Raw genomic sequence first — 18,702 nt, forward strand, 5'->3', positions numbered from 1 at the left:
AGAGATCGCCCAAAATTATATGAGTTATCAATAGATATAAATATTATCAAAGAAGTACAGTATTATAAGAACATGCACACAAATGAGACTTTTTGTCTCATGTTTGAAATAATCATCAAGTCACTCTGAAATGATACTATTCAGAAACTAAAATCCTCAATTATTTTTCCATGCTAGAGACCAACTCATTAATCTCTTTACTTTCATCAGTTCTGAATACATATAAATAAACAGGTCAACGAAAGCAAATGGTAGGCTGGTAAAATAGTTAGTCATCCAACTGAATTAAGTTCATACCTTGTGACCTTGGTGCTTTCCATACTCTTTGCAGACACAGCACATGAGTGGGCTAGTTTGACAACCTTCTTCCAAGCAAACAAACTCAATGGCATGCACCTGGTGCTGGGAGCACATGGTTTTCTCATGAGGTTTATCAGCTAGAGGCACTCGCCTATGCTTTGCTAATGTCTTTGTAGAATGAGTAACTTGAGAACACTCTGAGCACAAGTGAGTTGCACACACAGTGCAATATACAGATGCAACGTGAGCTTCATCTTCATCACACCGTATGATGCTCTGATAAACAAAAAATTAATACCTTAAAACTGAAACCACTCATAAAACATGACAAATTTTGAACTAAAAAACCCCACAATCTTTTCTATTTAACTTTACCAGGCTCATATATGATGATCAAAAAAAGAAATTTCTTAAGTCAATCATTCCAAATAGAAACAAAGAACTAAGGAATTAAACAAAAGAAAACCAAAGTAAGCAAAGCAAAATGGTGGCTCAAAATAAGTGGCTTCTAGAGCCAGAAGAAGTTCTGGAAACTTTAATCTGTGATACAACCAAACACATTACAGAACAGAAGGAAGAAACAGAAAACAACCAGCTGCAGCTTAAGAACTAGTCAGCTAAGTACAACTTAGTTGGTCACAAGGATTTCCTTAACCAAACAAAGTTCAGCTAAACTATGCTAAACTATGCTAAACTATGCTAAACTATGCTAAAACTCAATATTGGTTTAGTCTGCTACACCCAGTACATAAATCAATGGCATACGTGGTATAAAGGCCATGTGTTACCTACCTATCTAAAAAATACTTTTTTTTTCCAGAAAAGTAAGAAGCTATCTCTGAGACTAATTATCAACATGGGTTATGATTCTGGGGCAAAAAAAAATTTATTCTCATAAATAGTATCTTTCCCCCGAGTGCCAAGAATTGAACCAGAACCTTATAAATGCCAGGCAGATGCTATGCCATAGAGCTACATACAAAAACATCTCATAGACTCAGTTAGTGCAAAGATCTCTTCCATCCAATTTTAACAAGAAATAGAACCACGAAAACATTACTAATTTCTTAGAAAGACTTAAATTCCCACTGCTTTAGTTACCTGTTATAAGAAGGTATAAAGAGAAAAATCATCACTATGCTGTATAAATAATCTCATACTAAGGTATGGAATTAACTGTGGAAACTTCAAAAACAAAAGACACCCTTGGCTCAAAATGGAAAATTCTGATCTCAAAAAATTTTTGTGAGCTGAATTGTGTGTGTATGTGCGTGTATTTTTTTTTCAAATATACACAAGTACTTTCCAACAGCTCTGCAGGGGAATAGATTACAATCAAGAGTGAAAACCACATATTTAGAAGTATTATCAACTGCTAAATATTACTTCCAGTTTTTTAAGTATCAAAAAGCATTTCTTATGTCTGTTTGTGGTCCTGGGGCTCAAATACAGGAATTCATCCATGGTAAGTAAGTATTCTGCATAGAACCATACCAAATCTTTATAAAAATGCACTGGAGGGCTGGAGAGATGGCTCAGAGGTTAAGAGCATTGCCTGCTCTTCCAAAGGTCCTGAGTTCAATTCCCAGCAACCACATGGTGGCTCACAACCATCTGTAATGGGGTCTGGTGCCCCCTTCTGGCCTGCAGGCATACAGACAGACAGACTATTGTATACATAATAAATATTTAAAAAAAAATGCACTGGAAGTGTATAAAAATAACCTTTCAGATAATGAAAAGGGCTTTGAAAACTTCTGTATGATATTAAAAGGCTGTAAGTAACAAAGGAGACATTTAGTGTATTTTTCCAGAAATAAAAACTAAGTAGTAGACAAATGATACCATTTACTGTCAAATTAAATTTAAAAATGACCCAAACATTGAAACTATTTATTTTGCAATATTGAAAATATGTATTTGTATCATAATATATTCATGCCTTCTATTTTCTAGGCCTTACAAATGATTTATAAGGTCAACAGTATATAATATTCTCATGTTTTTAAAATAAAGGTAAAAGATATAACATATGAAAAAACTGTAATAGTTTTATAAATGAGAGCACTTCAATTAGAAAATTATTTTTCTAATTCATTTTAATAGAAAGAAAGTCAAAGGGAAGCTGCAATCAATCTATTGGGTTTTTTCCTCTTGAACCAAATATGCAGTTTTTGAAGTCCATAACTAACACCACTCACAGTTATTTAATGCAAATATCCTTCTATACAGAAATCTATCATTTGTTAAGTAAGCTATGCAGACAACTCTTGAAATGCTAATAATGTGTTTTTACATTATTAATGGATTGTTTTGGAAATATTTACCAGGCATTTGCCTGTCAGGATAATGTGCATAAAACATATTGTTTTGAAAATATTTAATATTAGCAAGCGCCTCGGATTCCATTGTTACATTTAAATTGGTTCACATCTAAACTGAAAGGCCTCTCATAAAGTTGGTCTATCTTTTCTTGTATTTTGCTATTGAGTTTTTTTTTTTTTTTTTTTTTTTTTTTTGCTTTTTCGAGACAGGGTTTCTCTGTGGCTTTGGAGCCTGTCCTGGAACTAGCTCTGTAGACCAGGCTGGTCTCGAACTCACAGAGATCCACCTGGCTCTGCCTCCCGAGTGCTGGGATTAAAGGCGTGCGCCACCATCGCCCGGCTGCTATTGAGGTTTTGCTTTGCATTTTTATCCTAATATAAATTAAACATTTCTCTCATTCTCTGAAAATTTTCTATCTTAAAGCTTTCCTTAGAAATAACTGAATTATGATAAGGAAAGAATTTACTCAAAGAAGATTAGACACAGAACTTCAACAAATTTCAGTTTGTTTTACTTTTGAGGACAGTACTAACTTGGGAACTGTAATGTAGTAACAAGCTGTGTTTCTAAAAACTCAAAGATAAAGCAAACAAGGTAATATTGTGCTAATATTGGAAAATATTTTAGGATAAAAAAATTCATCTTACAATAAATATTTCAATTAGTCCCATCAGTACCTCTCCAGATATCCCAATGGCTTCCTCAGCAGATCCATACTGACCAATATGCCCATTCTGCAAACGCTCTAAAAGTTCCAGTAAAGCAAAGTTTTTTTTCAGTCCCCAAACACCTGAATCTCCTAGGAAAAACATGAAAACAAAAGTAAATGTAACAAATTGGAATTTTAATAAATTTACCTCATACTTTAAGAGTAATTTCTTGGTTTTGTATTTTTATTTTTTCTCCAAGACAGGGTTTCACTATGTAGATCTGGTCATTCTGGAACTCGTTCTATAGACCAGGCTAGCCTTGAACTCACAAAGATCTGACTGCCTCTGCCTCTGGAAGTTTGGAGCTAAAGGTGTGCACCACCATGCGCAATAAGAGTATTTCTAACACACAGTTCAGTCATTAGTTCTGCCTAGAAGTTGCCAAGTGCTTGTTAATATTACCAAAGACCCCTCAGCACAAGTAGATACATACATTACAAATCTTTTTTTGTTCACTTTTACTATATAAACAATAAGTATTTCATCATTTTTCAAATATTTTTATAGCTACATACATTAAGAAATGCATTTTATATCATGATCCAAGCTAACATCTACAGCAGGAAAAATAATGTTTCACACAGTAGGGACTGGGGAGCTAGCTCACTGACTGCAGCGCCTGCTGTCAGGAGTACGGGGAGTTGTGCTGCTGCAAAGGCACAGAATGCAGGTGGGGATGGTGGCTCACTTATAAAGACAGGGAATCTCTGGATCAAACAGTAGCAAGACTAGCAATACTGGACAATTCCCAAAGATTCTCGACATCAACCTTGGTCATCCACATATAGGCAGATACGTATGCACAAACACACATATAAACACACAAGTATGAATACAATACACAAAAACATGCGTAGATTTTTTTTAAAAAAAAACTTGACAAACTTTTATAATAGTGTGCAATATACTGCTGTGTTTTACTCTATTTCTTTTTAAAGATATTATAGGGGAAAGGAGTTTAGCTCAATGGCAGAGAATGTACTTAGCATGTATACGGCCCTGGGCTCAACACACACACACACACACACACACACACACACACACGTCAGAGGACAGGAATAGCTGTTTATAATAAATTAAATTTATTTCATGACCACAAAAATAAGCTACAATTCACATTTATAAATTACTGTATAAAATATACAATGGACATAAAAATTCATGTCTAAGTAACTGCAACTAGAAGAGCTAAAGACTCCCGGCCTTTCTTTTAAACCTTGACAGCCAATGATTACATAAATTCCTCATAGTGGGGGCTGGTGAGATTGCTCAATGGATAAAAGCATTGACTGCTTTTTACACAGGATCCAGATATGATTTCGAATACCCACACAGTGGTATACAACCGTCTGTAACTCCAGTTCTGAGGAACCTAACCTGTTGAGGCTTCCGCAGGCATCAAATGATAGACAGATGCAAATAAAATAGCCATATACATAAAATAAAAATAATTTTAAATTAAAAAGGACACCTCATAGAGGCTCACAACAAAGCAAGAGAATGAGCCCTCTGAGACTAGCCTCCAGAAAGGGTTACATGAGGACAGACAGCTCCTTTCCCCCAAGCGGAGCCCATAAGAACACTGCATATTCATACACACACGTGCAAACACCCACTGCTTTAGAGCCTACAAGTAACAGTCACCTCATTCAGCAGTTAGGATCTGGGGAGTTTCCACAGACAAATGCTGTCTGCTATTACTGCCATCTAGTAAGTGTTTGTTAATAAAATAAAAATGTAAGAAGATAATAGTGACATGGTGTACCAGGCTGCTTTCCTGTTTGTCATCTTCTTCTTTAGAAACAAACCCAAAAACATTTTCTGGTTTCTTAAAACTAGGCTATCTTTATCCTCCACTTTGGCTTCAGTAGCCTCTTTTCTCAGTTGCCACTACACAGATCACGAAAGCATGCCTTCCTCAGCTTTCCTGTCCCTCTTCGAGGCTTATTCCTTGTTTCCATTTGTCCCATGTATTTTACAAACTGAGGTCAATCTACTTCATTTATATGAGCATTTAAGTATTCAAATCAACCATTTAAAAATACTGCCTGAAAAATTTCCCTAAAATTTAGTCATTATGTAAGGAACACACAAACTCTCAGGAGTACCTAACAATTTCATAACTATAAGAAAATTTTATACTCTTGCTGGTTTATTTAAAACAACACAGATTTTTGTTGTTCCTGCAAATTCTTCAGGTTTATATGTGCTGAGATGTACTGAGAATGAACCACCTCAATGTTGCAGAAAAGATTTACTTCAAATCATCATCAATCTCCTCTTAAAAACTTTCACCTGAAGTTGACAGCTGACACTTTAATCCTGCTCACATTTCGAGAGTTAAATGGAAACCCCAGTCATTCCTAATTGTTAGAGGGTAGGGAAGTAGAATTTACCACAGGGACAGAAAGAGGAAAGCCATTAGTATTGCTCATCAGATGTAACAACTTATTGGACCAAAGAAGAACTCAGATTAGGAACTGGTAAACAACAATAAAAGCAGTTTTCTTCTAGAAGGAGGAATTACAAATGATCATTAATATTTTTCTCAAAATTTTGCAATATATAATGTGTATATATATATAGTACCATATATAGTATATACTTGTATGTATAGTGTGTATGTATGTATATATACACATATATATTATTTCTATGGTACAAATATAAAGAGACCTTTAAAAATCTGGAAGCTAGTAATCATACAGACGAATCACAGTTAAATGTACCCAAGTTATAGTCATTACAATCTTTATTCAAGACAGAGTTGGCATTGCTAATGTTGGTATGAAAGGAGTTGATTTCAACCTCAGATGTGACTAATTGCTCCCTGTCATAAACTTCTGTTTTTAACACCAGAGTAACAATCCCCACACTGTGTTATTACAGAGAAAGTAGAGGGCTCTTCCAAACAGTAGAAAAAGGTTCTAGCCCTACATTTGTAAAATGTTACCATTTCTACACATCTAGTTGTATGAAGAAATGATAATGATACTGTGTCTTACAAAATAAAAAGTCAACTAAATGAACCTTAAAACAGAGACTTCTCTTCCACCACTGTTATCTTAAAGTTTATAGTAGGTTAATGTTATCTATCATGATGTTACTAGTGTCTTACACTAGTTTATTGGCGAGTAGTAATAATATTTATTTATATGACAGACAGCCAAAACCTTAAAAGGCATGTTAAAGCCATGTTTCTTAGCATTTAAAGCCTAAAAATAGAGGCACCCTTGCTTCCTTTTATAGGTGAATAAATTATTTAAATTTTAACATATATCATGACTACATTCATCTTTTATTACATGCATGATATTTTGTGTGGATGTGTGTACACACATTATAGAAGGGTGCCACAGCACAAGTGTGGAGGTCAGAGATAACCTGCAGAAGTCAGTTCCCTCCTTCCACCAGTCCTGGTCTTCAGCAGTGCTAAAGACCAGGAAAAAAAATCAGCCTAACAAACTATTTTGGAGAAAATTCTTTTATATTACAGAGTAAATTATGAACTTATATTAAACTGTAAAATAATTTTTCACATGCTAATGTTTTACCTTCTAGATCTTAGCCAGTGAGATAGATCCTTGGATAAAGGCACTTGCTGCCAAGCCTGATCACGTGATTTGGAAACACACACACACACACACACACACACACACACACAGTGCATGCACACACAAAGATGTAAAAATTTTAAGTTTTAAAATCTGTGAACACTGATTCTGAAGTAGTTTTAGAAGTATACAAGGACCTCGCTGGCATCATGGCACACACCTTTAATCCCAGGACTGGGAAGCTAAAAGTAGGCAAATCTCTAAATTCAAGGCCAGTCTGGTCTACAAAGCAAGTTCCAGGATAGCCAGGGCTACACAGAGAGAAACCCTGTCTCAAAACAAAATTTAAAAAAAAGAAAGTATGTTGAGACTCAAGTGACTTAATATATATATTTTGACTACCGGCTCATTCATTTTTAAATAAAACAGTTAATGAATTCATGGCTTTAGGCAAAGGATTTAATCTGTGATGAATACAGTATTCTCATTTCTTTGACTAAGGGTAGCATATATTTCTGATACTTCTTAAAGCTCTTAGCACTATGTACTGAATATAAATATAACCACCTCAGATTTCCATTGGTAATTAAGAGTGGTCTAGAAAACAGTGAGAATCCCACTGACCTTATAGAAACTCGAATTCTGAAAGCTGCTGGAACTAATCTAAAAAGCCAAGTGTAAAGAAACTGTTTCCTGTGTAGCTTGTGTTACGTGAATAAATTTCTACTTTAAATTCATACAAATGATTTTCCTACCGAGGTCTGTTACTTGTCGATCAAACGGGCAACGGATTGCTCTTCCATGTAGAGGCAACCGAGTAAGACAGTCATGACAGACTGTATGGCCACAAAGAAGGAGGCGAGGGACTTTATCTCCTTGCAAAGAGAAGACATCTTCACAAACCCCACACTCCAGAACCTAGTATTGGAAACAGAAATGTGTCTATAAACAGTATTGAAACAATATTGTAATAATTTAGATTGTATTTATTACATTAACAGCATTCTCCCTGTATGTGTGCCTGCACACCAGTAGAGGGCACCAGATCACATTTTGGATGGGTGTCAGCCACCATGTGGTTGCTGGGAATTGAACTCCTGACCTCTGGAAGAGCAGCCAGTGCTCTTAACCTCTGAGCCATCTTGCCAGTCTATTTTTGATTTTAAAAGAACTGTCCCAGTATACTGAATCAACTTTGTTACTTTATTCCTCCATGGGAAAAAAAAAAACTAAGTTATAAAACCTTAGTTCACATTTTATTCATTTCCATTAGAGAAAAATTGCCAAAGTGAAACCTTTTTGAAACACTCTTATGTTGCAAATTAACATAATTAACATAATCTAATCTTCTGAAAACTGAATAGTAACAATTTGTAGTTCTATTGACATCCTCAATCAACAATCATTTCATTTTGCTTTTCTTTCCTTTTTTAAAAAATGTTTTGAGATGTATGTTCGTGCATGGATGTAGCAGGAATTCTAACTTATCTTAATAAGTAAAACCTGGAGTCAGATATTAGGAAGTTAAAGATCTCTGACCAACCATATCACTCCTGTCTCCACCTCCCTAGTGCTGAGATTGAAGGCATGGAATCCCATGTGCTGAGACCACCTTGGTGAGAGCTCTGTTTCTCATATAGACTAGATGAATTTCGAATAGCCCAGGGTGGACTTGAACTCAGTCTGCCTCTGTCTCCTGAGTCCTGGGATTGAAGGTGTGTGTCACCAATGCCTGGCCTCTGCACTCTGTTCTTTAGGCAAGCTTTATTTGTCAAAGCACACACACACACAAAAATTTGCCTGCAAGTCTGTCCGTGCACCATATTGGAGCAGTGCCCACAGAAGTTAGAAGAGAGTATCGGATTCTTTGGAACCAGTTACAGATGGTTGTGATCCATCATGTTGGTGCTAAGAATTAATTCTGGATCCTCCAAAAGAGCAGTCAGTGTCCTCAATTGATTAGTCATCTCTCTAAACCCTGTTTTATTTCAAAGAAAGATGACATTTCACTGAACAGCCCTGGATGGAACTCAGTCCAAGATGGCCTCAAAAATACAATGATCCTCCTGCCTCTGCCTCCCAAATGCTAGGATTACAGGATGTACCACTATGTTCAGCTAATACACCACTAATTTAAAAACAAAAAAACAAAAACAACATCTAAACCATGTATTGGGGTGACAATTTTCTAAACTATAAAGAACTTACAGGAAAGTCTCCAAGAAATAGTTAAGTATCTTCTAGACTTCACAAAATAATGCAAAACCCAAATTAGCTGAAAATTAAATTTCAATTTCTTTATTAATTCTTTATTAATAAGTAGCTCTTACTGGGAAAATATTTATCTATCTAGTTATAAGTACAGGTATACAACTTACCAAAAAGCAGTCAAAAAAAAAAAAAAACCTGTGAGACTTGGCTCACTCTGACTCTCAGGTCCTTGGTTAGGATTTTATAAACAATCATAAACTGTAATTATCATAATATTTTCAGTGCTTTTACACTAACTATTGTGTTGTTTTCATTTTAATTACTTTTTTAAAATATTCACAATGAATTAATTATTCCATTGTCTACCAATCAGGACACTAGTCTGGTCCTGTACTCTTACTTCCCTGCCATACCCTGCAGAGCCCTAAGGTCCAAGTGTGTCCCCAGACAGGTCAGTGTTTCTTGACTCTTGCTTTATTCTAATTAATGCTGAGGGAACAACTAAACATTTGCCTTCTGGTTATCTTTTTAAAGTTTTTCTTTTCATTAACCTTGGTCTACCCTCCTATCACTCTAATTGAAACAACTACATTATCCTCGGACTCTGAATATCTACCCACCTGTCTGACTCAAAGACTTCAATACTTTCACTGACTAACCTGTCTTTCCCTCTTAGAACAAGAGCACAGAACAGTACGCACCAAATAGCAAGCACCTAAGTGCTTAGGTAAATAAAATCTAATGTAATAAAAAAAATTTTTAAGTAATTCAGTCCACCACCAAGCACACATAAGACAAATTAAAAATAGAAAAGTTAAGAGTAGAAATCTCATTAGACACTTTACAATTTTAAACTTGATTCTCCAATACATTTAGACTGAAAAATTGAGATGCAGGATTGGAGAGATGGCTTAGTGGTTAAGAGCACTGGCTGCTCTTCTAGAGGTCCTAAGTTCAATTCCCAGCATCTAATGGTGGCTCTCAACCACCTGTAACCATAGTCCCTTAGGATCCGATGCTCTCTTCTGGTGTGCAGATGTACATGCAGACAAAACACCCTTATACTATGTATTTATTACACACAAATAAATAAATCTTTTTAAAAATAGAGATGCAGGGGGCTGGAGAGATGGCTCAGAGGTTAAGAGCATTGCCTGCTCTTCCAAAGGTCCTGAGTTCAATTCCCAGCAACCACATGGTGACTCACAACCATCTGTAGTGGGGTCTGGTGCCCTCTTCTGGCCTGCAGGCATACACACAGACAGAATGTTGTATACATAATAAATAAATATTTTAAAAAAATTGAGATGCAAATTATCTTTTACTGTAATTAAACTGGTAATTCTTATTTGCCTTGAATACTGGTATAGTTCAAAAGAAACAAATATAGTTTCAGAAAAAAGGAAATAAATTATATTAAGCTAAATAAAGAACTAAATATTAAGAGTTCAATCTAACTCATTAAAGTGCAAAGAAAAACTACACCAAGAAACTTTATCAAAAAAGTTGTTAATGTTTTGTATTAATGAAATGCAAGCAGTTGGAGGAAATGCAGGAAAACAATTTCACTAACTGATAGGAAAAAAGTTACTGAGTAACCACAGCATCCATGGAAGCAATTCAGCAGTTTAAGGACTCTGCTCTGAACTACCTTCACCCTTGGTGAGATTGTTGTCTCTACTGCCAGGGATCTCAGACTTCTGCACAGTCAGGCAAATCCCCAGCCCACATGTGACAAGATCAAGGTGATACTCCTTAAATCACCATTTATATCATTAAAGAAATGAAAACAAAGTAAACATATATATATATAAAAATACTAAATTGAAAGGTAAATTATAGTGCATTCACGCTATAACTGCAGACCATTAAAGTTCTTACGTATATACACAGAACACTGTATGAGTAGGGTGAAAAGAACGTGCTCAGGAGAATAGATGGCACGATATTTATTGCAATCATGGAAAAAACTTTAAATGCACAAAATATTCTGGTATTCTCCATTTGGCAAAAGCATAGTTCAAATGATTATATCTCAAAATAAAATATGTCTAATAATGAGGACTCCTCTACATTTCAGATCTTTATATCCATCATAGTAATTTGAATTCAATTCAATATACAAAGTTAACTGAATCAACAACCAATAAAAAAGATCACTAATAAATTATTAGCATAAATTTCTCAAAAAAAAAGACCTGTCTTTAAAAAAAGATAGCTACCATTTAATAGTTAAAAGAATGTGCAACTGGACTTGGTTCACTGTTATCAATTCAAGTGTACATTAAAATCACTTCAGGGAATTTAAAAACTGCACTGATGTCAGCACACTCAGAACGGTTACAGATCATCTTCAAAGTTACTCCCTGAGCTACTCACTCTTTTCAGATCTACGTTACAGCAGATGGGAAAACGAGCTTCACGTCCTTCTTCTAAAGAAAAAAGTACTAAATACTAAGTCCTTCTAAAGTAAAAAGTACTTTAGTAAAGGCATTTTGTAAGTATATGGCAGAATCTTCCAAGCTACTGTCAAACCCCAACTATGCTGCGGTTGGAGACTTTTCGCAGGTTTTCACACTGTTCTATTCAAAGGCAAAGGGCGTCTCAAAAATATAAGTGTAACCCAGCGGGGGTGGGCACGCCTTTAATCCTAGCACTCCGGAGGTTGAGGCAGGCGGATCTCGGTGAGTTCGAAGCCAGCCTGGTCTACAGAGTGAGTTCCAGGGCTGGCTGCACAGTTACTGAGAAACTCTCTCTCAAAAAACAACACAAAGTACGTGAATGATTATAGCAACAAAGCAATGTTGAAAAGCAGACTTTTACAGACAACTAGCAAACGCTGGGCCCTCACCACTTGCTGTATTAACCTAAGCCTAGGGTTCCTTCCATGTAAAATGCGAATTAACGTCTACCTTTCGGGTCGATAATAGCAAGCTGAAACACCGACCATAGAAACTTGTCTACTGTAAAGGCTGATTAATGTATCTCCGCCAACTCGAGCCTGCGGAGGTTTCACTAGAAAACAGAAGAGCAGGGGAAAGACCAAGCCAGGTCAACTTCCACAGGCCCACGCGGTGCTTTTCACAGACAGCCCCACGGACGACGTGGACACCTGAGCTAGAAGACCATGCAACTTCAGGCCAGCGGGGCAAGGGCCGCGGCGGGGCAGGTAGGGCTTGTAACGCCCACCGGGGTCGGGTTCCAGAGGCCGCGCATCCCGCCCGGCCAAGCCTGGGCCGGACAGTCGCCACCAGGTCTCCAGGGCGAAGCGAAGAGAGGCCGCAGGTGGAGAACGGAGCACGCGAGTTCCCTCACCTTCACTACCGCCGTCCCCCGGCTGCCCTGCCGCCCACTGTCTACTCCGGCTCCGGGTTTGTTTACAGCTAGGGCAGCCATCCTGGAAGGAGCAGCGCCACAGCAGCAGCAGAGCCTTTAACTGAGAGGCGGGGTTGAGCGACCTACCCAGAAGCCTCAGCGCGAGCCGCCGGCACGCGTGCGCAATACAGGCGTGGCGCAGCTCCGCCTCCTCCGGCCTGTCCTCTTTTCTCAGTCATTGGCTGTACGGCTTGCGCGTGGACGCTTTGTTTTTCATGAAGATGCCTGCGAAAAATGGAGGGAAGAGAGAAAATAAAAAGAACGGATAGGGCATTCATAAAATTTTAGGGTGAAAGTGCCGCTCCTGTAATGATTTTTTTCTCCCAGAACTGAAACGAGTCAGACTGAAGGAATCAGCTAATCCCCGCCCCCGACTCTGCCAAATTTGAATAAAATAGACTACAAATCCCAGCATGCCACTCGAGTATTCCCCCACCCCCACCCCGCGGTTTTGGAAGCCCGTATATTGTCAGCTAAAAGTGGCTCTTTGAAGTCAGCCTGTGTAATTCTGAGCGAAGGAATGGTCTTCGTAAAGAGATTTTCACTGGGGCCGAAACGGATTTAATGCAAAGAAAATTTATTACGAGCAGAAAGAAGTTGGGCGTGCTTTTGACGCCGGGTCTTCCGGGACTTGTGCTTTCCAGTTTCCTTCCGACCCACGGGTGAGCCACTGATCAGAAGTGCCTGTCAAGATGGAAGTGAATCCTCCCAAACAGGAGCACCTGCTGGCTCTAAAAGGTAAACTGTTATGAGCCTGAGTCTCTTTACTCTTTTTTTTCCTCTTACCCCCCCCCCCTTCCCTCTCTTCAGTATTTGAAAGATTTCCTACGTAAGCCTTATCATTAAACACGAAAGGGCTCTTCTCTTGCTAGGTATTGAGGGACGCCTTCTAGATTGAAATGCAATCCTAAATTCCACTGTGGTCTGTGCTACCGTAGACACCAGATTTTATCCCCAAAAGCTCATGCCTCGACCTTGCTGGGGAGATCTCTGTGAACCAGAGTAAATTTCAGCTGGCGTTTAAAGCAATTTTTTATTACTCTTTGATCCGTTCATGTGACAGGACAAAGTTACCGGGTTTTCGCTTATCTGTAAGTAATATCGCGTGATAATGCCAAGGATTTATATCTAATACCGCTGAGATTTGTTGGAATATACTACAAATTACATCACACTGTAGTATCATATTTGTGGGAAATTTATCCAGATTCTCTTATGAACTTTAGTTTTCTGTACGCGGCAGTTTTGAGTAATTTTAATGATTTAATTTGAACAGAAAAAAGCTGGCAGGGCAGAATTCCTTAAATTTGGTTATCGAAAACCTTTTATTTAAATATTATCAACTTTATTTTCTGTTTTCTGCTACCACAACTGCACTTTCTTGCTTTTGGAATATATGGTTATGAGGTTAACTGTGCCTTACAAGATATTTGAACTAGACTGAATTACACTCGCCTTCCTTAAGGCATCCCTTTTGGTATACTGCATGTCCTCCCCCTTTCTCTGTGATCTGCACATCTTACATTCTAGAAGCTCACAATCATGTGGCGATAGCTGCAGTGAACAGGACTGCCTCTGAATGTGGAACTGAGAAAGATTGCAACATTGGGTAATAGAGCAAAGAGACATGTAGGTTTCCACATGATCTAGATTAAATAGATTAAATGTGTATAAAAGGATCTTACTGTATATTCACTATCTCAATCTTATATCTAGTGTGTCAACTAGATATTACTTATCTTTTAAGGTCTAGCAACTTTCCCAAGAAAACATATCTAATAAGAGATCGAGGCAATAATTCGAAAAGGCCTGCTTCATATTTCTAAGATACTCTGTTGCCTGATGACTTCTATATGAATTTAAAACAGTTATATTAGATGCTAAGTGTGATTTCACCCAACTCTGACACAATTCTTTTTTTGTTTGTTTGTTTGTTTGGGTTTTTTGTTTATTTGTTTGTTTGTTTTTCAAGACAAGATTTCTCTGTAGCTTTGGTGCCTGTCCTCGAACTAGCTTTAGACCAGGCTGGCCTTGAACTCACAGAGTGCTGGGATTAAAGGCGTGTGCCACTACTGCCTGGCAACTGACACTATTAACGGTCATATTAGGTGTTAAGTATGATTTCACACAATTTTGACACTACTAAAAACTCCAGTGACAGGTTATGTTTTAATAAATAAGGCTTGACTACCTGAAGGGCAAAGCTAAGCCACTAGAGGTTAGGCAGTGGTAGCACACCTTTAATCCTAGGATTTGGGAGGCAGAGGCAAATAGATCTCTGTGAGTTAAAGGCCAGCCTGGGCTACACAAGATCAGTGCACAATCTCCAGGTGGTGGTGCCTCACATCTTTAATCCCAGTATTAGGGAGTCACACCCCTTTAATGCCCACACTAGAGGGAATAGAAAAGGGGAGGAGAGAGGCTTGGTCTTCGCTCACCCAGCCTTGGTAGAGGTAAGAAAGGGGAGGAGAGAGGCTTGGTCTGCGCTCACCCAGCCTTGGTAGAGGTCAGGACTTCTAGTAACTTGACTGCATTGCTTTTCTGGTTTCGGTTTGAATCCCAATATCTATGTCTGGGTTTTTATTATTCGTGCTACAGATAGGGAGTTTTATTTGTTATTATTCTTTGTTTTTAGAAACACAAAATGCCTAGTAAACAATACTTAATCAGACAAACAGGACATCAACTTTATACTAAACCTCATTGATACTGTTTTGTCTGCATTGTGCTAGATAATAAAGAATTTCACGGGGTTTAGTTTTACTGATATTGACTGTTCAAGCATACCGTTTAAACTGCCATTTAACTTTGTTCTCTTCTGTGTTAAATGTTAGGATAATACCTTTTTGCTCTTTGTGTCTTCAGCCCTCTCTCTTCTCTCACTCTCGCCGTCACTTGTCTCTATTTTGAGACAGGGTCACAGCTGTTACAGGTTGACCTCCAACTCACAATGTCAATGAGGATGACCTTACATTCCTGGTCCTCCTGCCTCCACCTCCCATATGCTAGATTCCAGATGTGTACAATATACTCCATTTTATGGGGTGCTGGGATTGAAACACAGGCCTTGTGCATGTTAGGCAAGCACTCCACTGGGTGACTACATCCCCAGTCCCTTTGTTATTCTTGGAATGAAAATGCAATGCGATTCACCTAAAAAGAGCTCTCAAAATTTGCTGTCTCTTGTGTGTTTCACTGAATAAGTTCAGACAACAATAAAAGAATTCTCAATACCCTACCTTACCATGAAAGATATAAAGAAGGAAGAAGAAAAAGATAAACTCATTAATTCTTCATCCTTTTTTTTTCTTTTTTTTTTTTTTTGGTTTTTCGAGACAGGGTTTCTCTGTGGCTTTGGAGCCTGTCCTGGAACTAGCTCTGTAGACCAGGCTGGTCTCGAACTCACAGAGATCCGCCTGCCTCTGCCTCCCGAGTGCTGGGATTAAAGGCGTGCGCCACCATCATCCTTAATCGTGGCCGAAAAAAGCCAAGAAGTGATGATTATCAGTTACTTAAAGAATGTGGGGCTGGGCGGTGGTGGCGCACGCCTTTAATCCCAGCACGTGGGAGGCAGAGGCAGGCGGATCTCTGGGAGTTCGAGGCCAGCCTGGTCTACAAGAGCTAGTTCCGGGACAGGCACCAAAGCTACAGAGAAACCCTGTCTCGAAAAAAAAAAAAAAAAAAAAGAATGTGAGGCATAGTTACCCTTACCCTGGCTGTGTAAGAGCCTGCATCGGTTACTTCTCTCATGTAAGATTGTGTGTGTGTGTGTGTGTGTGTAGAAGAGCCTCTATTATACTCAGCTTTGGACCCCTTACTAAGCCCAACTTGTAGATCAGATAGATCCTGGCCGGCTCCATTCTCGAGGCCTTCTTTGCTGGAACTTCCTGTCGCTGCTTTAATTTCAGACATCATGAGAACTTCTGTGTTGTGTTCTCCTTCCTTGGCATCGGTGAGGAAGCCATACATTGGCTTCGGGAGTCATAAACCTCACCTGAGTGCTACTGAGATACCACCTTTATACCAGGAAAACTTCGTCATACCTCCATTTCCTATCTGGATTGACCTGCAAAGTTAATCCATTTTCATGTTTTCGATGTTTATTATAGAGAAAGAGAGTAAATATTCTACCTTTGTGTTGGTAGGATTTATAAAATTTTAGAGTATAATGATATCAGTTTTATCCTATATACATTTTTTTAAGCTACTAATTTTGAACTGGGCAGGATGTTGCATGTTTTTAATCCCAGCAGAGGGGAGCAGAAGCAAGTGGATCTTGGTCTAGGTGGTAAGTTTCAGGATAGCCAGAGTTCTTGAAACCCTTTCTCAAACAAACTAAAACAAAACAATTTTTTTTTAAAAAAATAAAGTAGTAATTTCAGTTTTCTTAATTTTGAAGTCACAGTTTTCTTTTTTAAAAACAATGTTTTTTAGAAGACTTTATATGAATATTTTCCTACATGTTTGTCTGTACATGTATCTGTGTCTGTGCACCATGTCTGTTTAGTGCCCAAGGAGGCCAGAGGAGGGTGTCAAATACTCGAGCTGGAGTTATAGATGGTCATGCGCCATCATGTGGGTGCTGGGAATTGAACCTGAGTCCTATGGAAGAGCGGCTAGTGTTCTTAACCACTGAGTCATCTCTCCAGCACCCCACCACACACACACAACTTTAAATATAACATTATGTGGTAAGAATCACCAAATTTTTGTTCCTCTTATGGTTTGGGGACAATGATTATCAACATTTTAATGACAGTATTTCAAAATCCTTTATATCTACTTAGTTAAACATATTAACTATCAGTATTTTCAGGCTAGATATAATCTTCGTTGGAATCTAATTCAGACACTTTAATGTTGTGAGAAGGGTTTTCAAGTATTGTGATTATATTCACATTTGCCATAGCACTTTGTTAACAAACACCATACGGGGAATGGATTTTGGTTTCTCCTCCCTGCCTCCTGTCCCTGCCAAATCTTATTCTTTGCAATACTTCCACTTTAGGTCCTGTTTCTTCTGATTTGACCCGAAAGACAGTCTTATAAATAATAAATTACATTCTAGCTCTGAAGAATTCGGCTAAGGAATTTCCTCTTCATTAAGAGTTAATGGATTACTGCAGAATGACCACGGAAGTGATACTACATTATCGGCCATATGAAAAAGATCCCACACAACTGGCAAAAATTGCAGAAAAGGCAATTCAAGACTTTCCAACCCACCCGCTATCAAGATTTATTCCTTGGTTTCCACAAGATGGGTCCAAACTGCCGCTCAAGCCTAAAAGACTACCACCAGTCATTTCTAGAGAGGCTGCTGAGAGTGTAAAACAGTACTTAGCCATTTCAGAACCTAGTGTTAAATCTCAGAGCTACGATTGCACAGTAGATCTTCTGGAGTTCCATCCTAGTGTGGAAACGCAGCACCTGCTCCAGTCACGCGCGCTGCATGAGCAGACTAATTCTGGAACTCCAGGTAGCAATTCAGGAAACGGGAAGCGGCACCAGAAGAGATCCTGGAGCGTTTCACTTGCCAGCAAACACTGTCCAGAAAAGAGTTTTCCTTTGTCTAAGAAACTGCGAAATAGTTTAAAGACATTGCAATTGCACTCCCTTCATAGAGCAAGATGGACATTAGAATACAGTGTTTGTAACAAGCAGACTCTGGAAGACATTTGGACAGAACTCACTCGCCTCATCCGGCACAATGAACTTCCCTCGTGTAATGCCACCATCCAGAGACAGTTAGGCCAGATATGGGTGTTCTGTGATATTATGTACTGCGAATATGTAGGAGGCCTTCTTAAAGAAAGATTATCTCTTATTGGAAAGATTAATTTATTTGTACGTAAATATGGTGTTATTTTTAGTATGTAATGAATTCTGGTTATCAGAAAAATATTCTGAATGAAATGAATATGGACTGACATTATAAAATGAATTATTTTTACTGTCACTGCAATTTTAGTGACTTTGAAAATTTCATGCTCCTTTATAATGTGAAGAAATAGTTGTCTGATATGTAGACAGTTTTTGTTCAATATATAAATAAATGTCACATGATTCCAAGGCTTGTCAATCAAGTCAGAAACATTCTAGATTCTGTTCATTAGTGTTTTTTTAAGTGAACTGTGATGAATTATTGTCTGTACTAAAATTAAAAGTAAGTGTTCTAATCTTTATCACCAGTGGTTGATTTTAAATGAATGGATTGAATTTTAATG

The 18,702-nt window shown here is 38.0% G+C and overlaps 3 protein-coding genes across 7 annotated transcripts in view; 2 read left to right on the forward strand and 1 right to left on the reverse strand.

Moving 5' to 3' along the window:
• Nucleotides 1-12,548, reverse strand: part of Trim23 (tripartite motif containing 23) — a 29,080-nt gene extending 16,532 nt beyond the window's left edge. Inside the window, exons 1-4 of one of the 2 annotated variants that reach the window (XM_041663213.1) lie at nt 12,416-12,548; nt 7,645-7,807; nt 3,303-3,424; nt 298-576 (exon numbers count right to left, since the gene is read on the reverse strand). In XM_041663213.1, the coding sequence (XP_041519147.1) occupies nt 298-576; nt 3,303-3,424; nt 7,645-7,807; nt 12,416-12,496 (645 nt within the window). In that variant the 5' untranslated portion in view covers nt 12,497-12,548. The remainder of the gene's footprint in view (nt 1-297; nt 577-3,302; nt 3,425-7,644; nt 7,808-12,415) is intronic. The other variant, XM_041663214.1, reaches the window with a different exon arrangement.
• Nucleotides 12,549-13,074: 526 nt separating this feature from the next.
• Trappc13 (trafficking protein particle complex subunit 13) overlaps nt 13,075-18,702 on the forward strand; it is a 32,440-nt gene continuing 26,812 nt past the window's right edge. For all 4 annotated transcript variants that reach the window (XM_041663166.1, XM_041663167.1, XM_041663168.1 and 1 more), the window contains exon 1: nt 13,075-13,213. In XM_041663166.1, coding sequence (XP_041519100.1) covers nt 13,168-13,213 — 46 coding nt within the window. In that variant the 5' untranslated portion in view covers nt 13,075-13,167. The remainder of the gene's footprint in view (nt 13,214-18,702) is intronic.
• Shld3 (shieldin complex subunit 3) lies at nt 13,080-18,644 on the forward strand. Its single transcript, XM_041663172.1, has 2 exons — nt 13,080-13,213; nt 17,484-18,644. The coding sequence occupies exon 2, from the start codon at nt 17,588-17,590 to the stop codon at nt 18,353-18,355; it is 768 nt and encodes a 255-aa protein (XP_041519106.1). The 5' UTR covers nt 13,080-13,213; nt 17,484-17,587; the 3' UTR covers nt 18,356-18,644.

Source organism: Microtus oregoni, unplaced genomic scaffold (assembly GCF_018167655.1).
Source record: "Microtus oregoni isolate MIOR12 unplaced genomic scaffold, Mior012 000014F_ref0000157, whole genome shotgun sequence".
In the NCBI taxonomy this organism is placed as follows: domain Eukaryota; kingdom Metazoa; phylum Chordata; class Mammalia; order Rodentia; family Cricetidae; genus Microtus; species Microtus oregoni.

Excerpts from the sequence above, each read along its gene's own strand:
- Shld3 (XM_041663172.1), top strand. The coding sequence starts at position 17,588 with ATGGATTACTGCAGAATGACCACGGAAGTGATACTACATTATCGGCCA.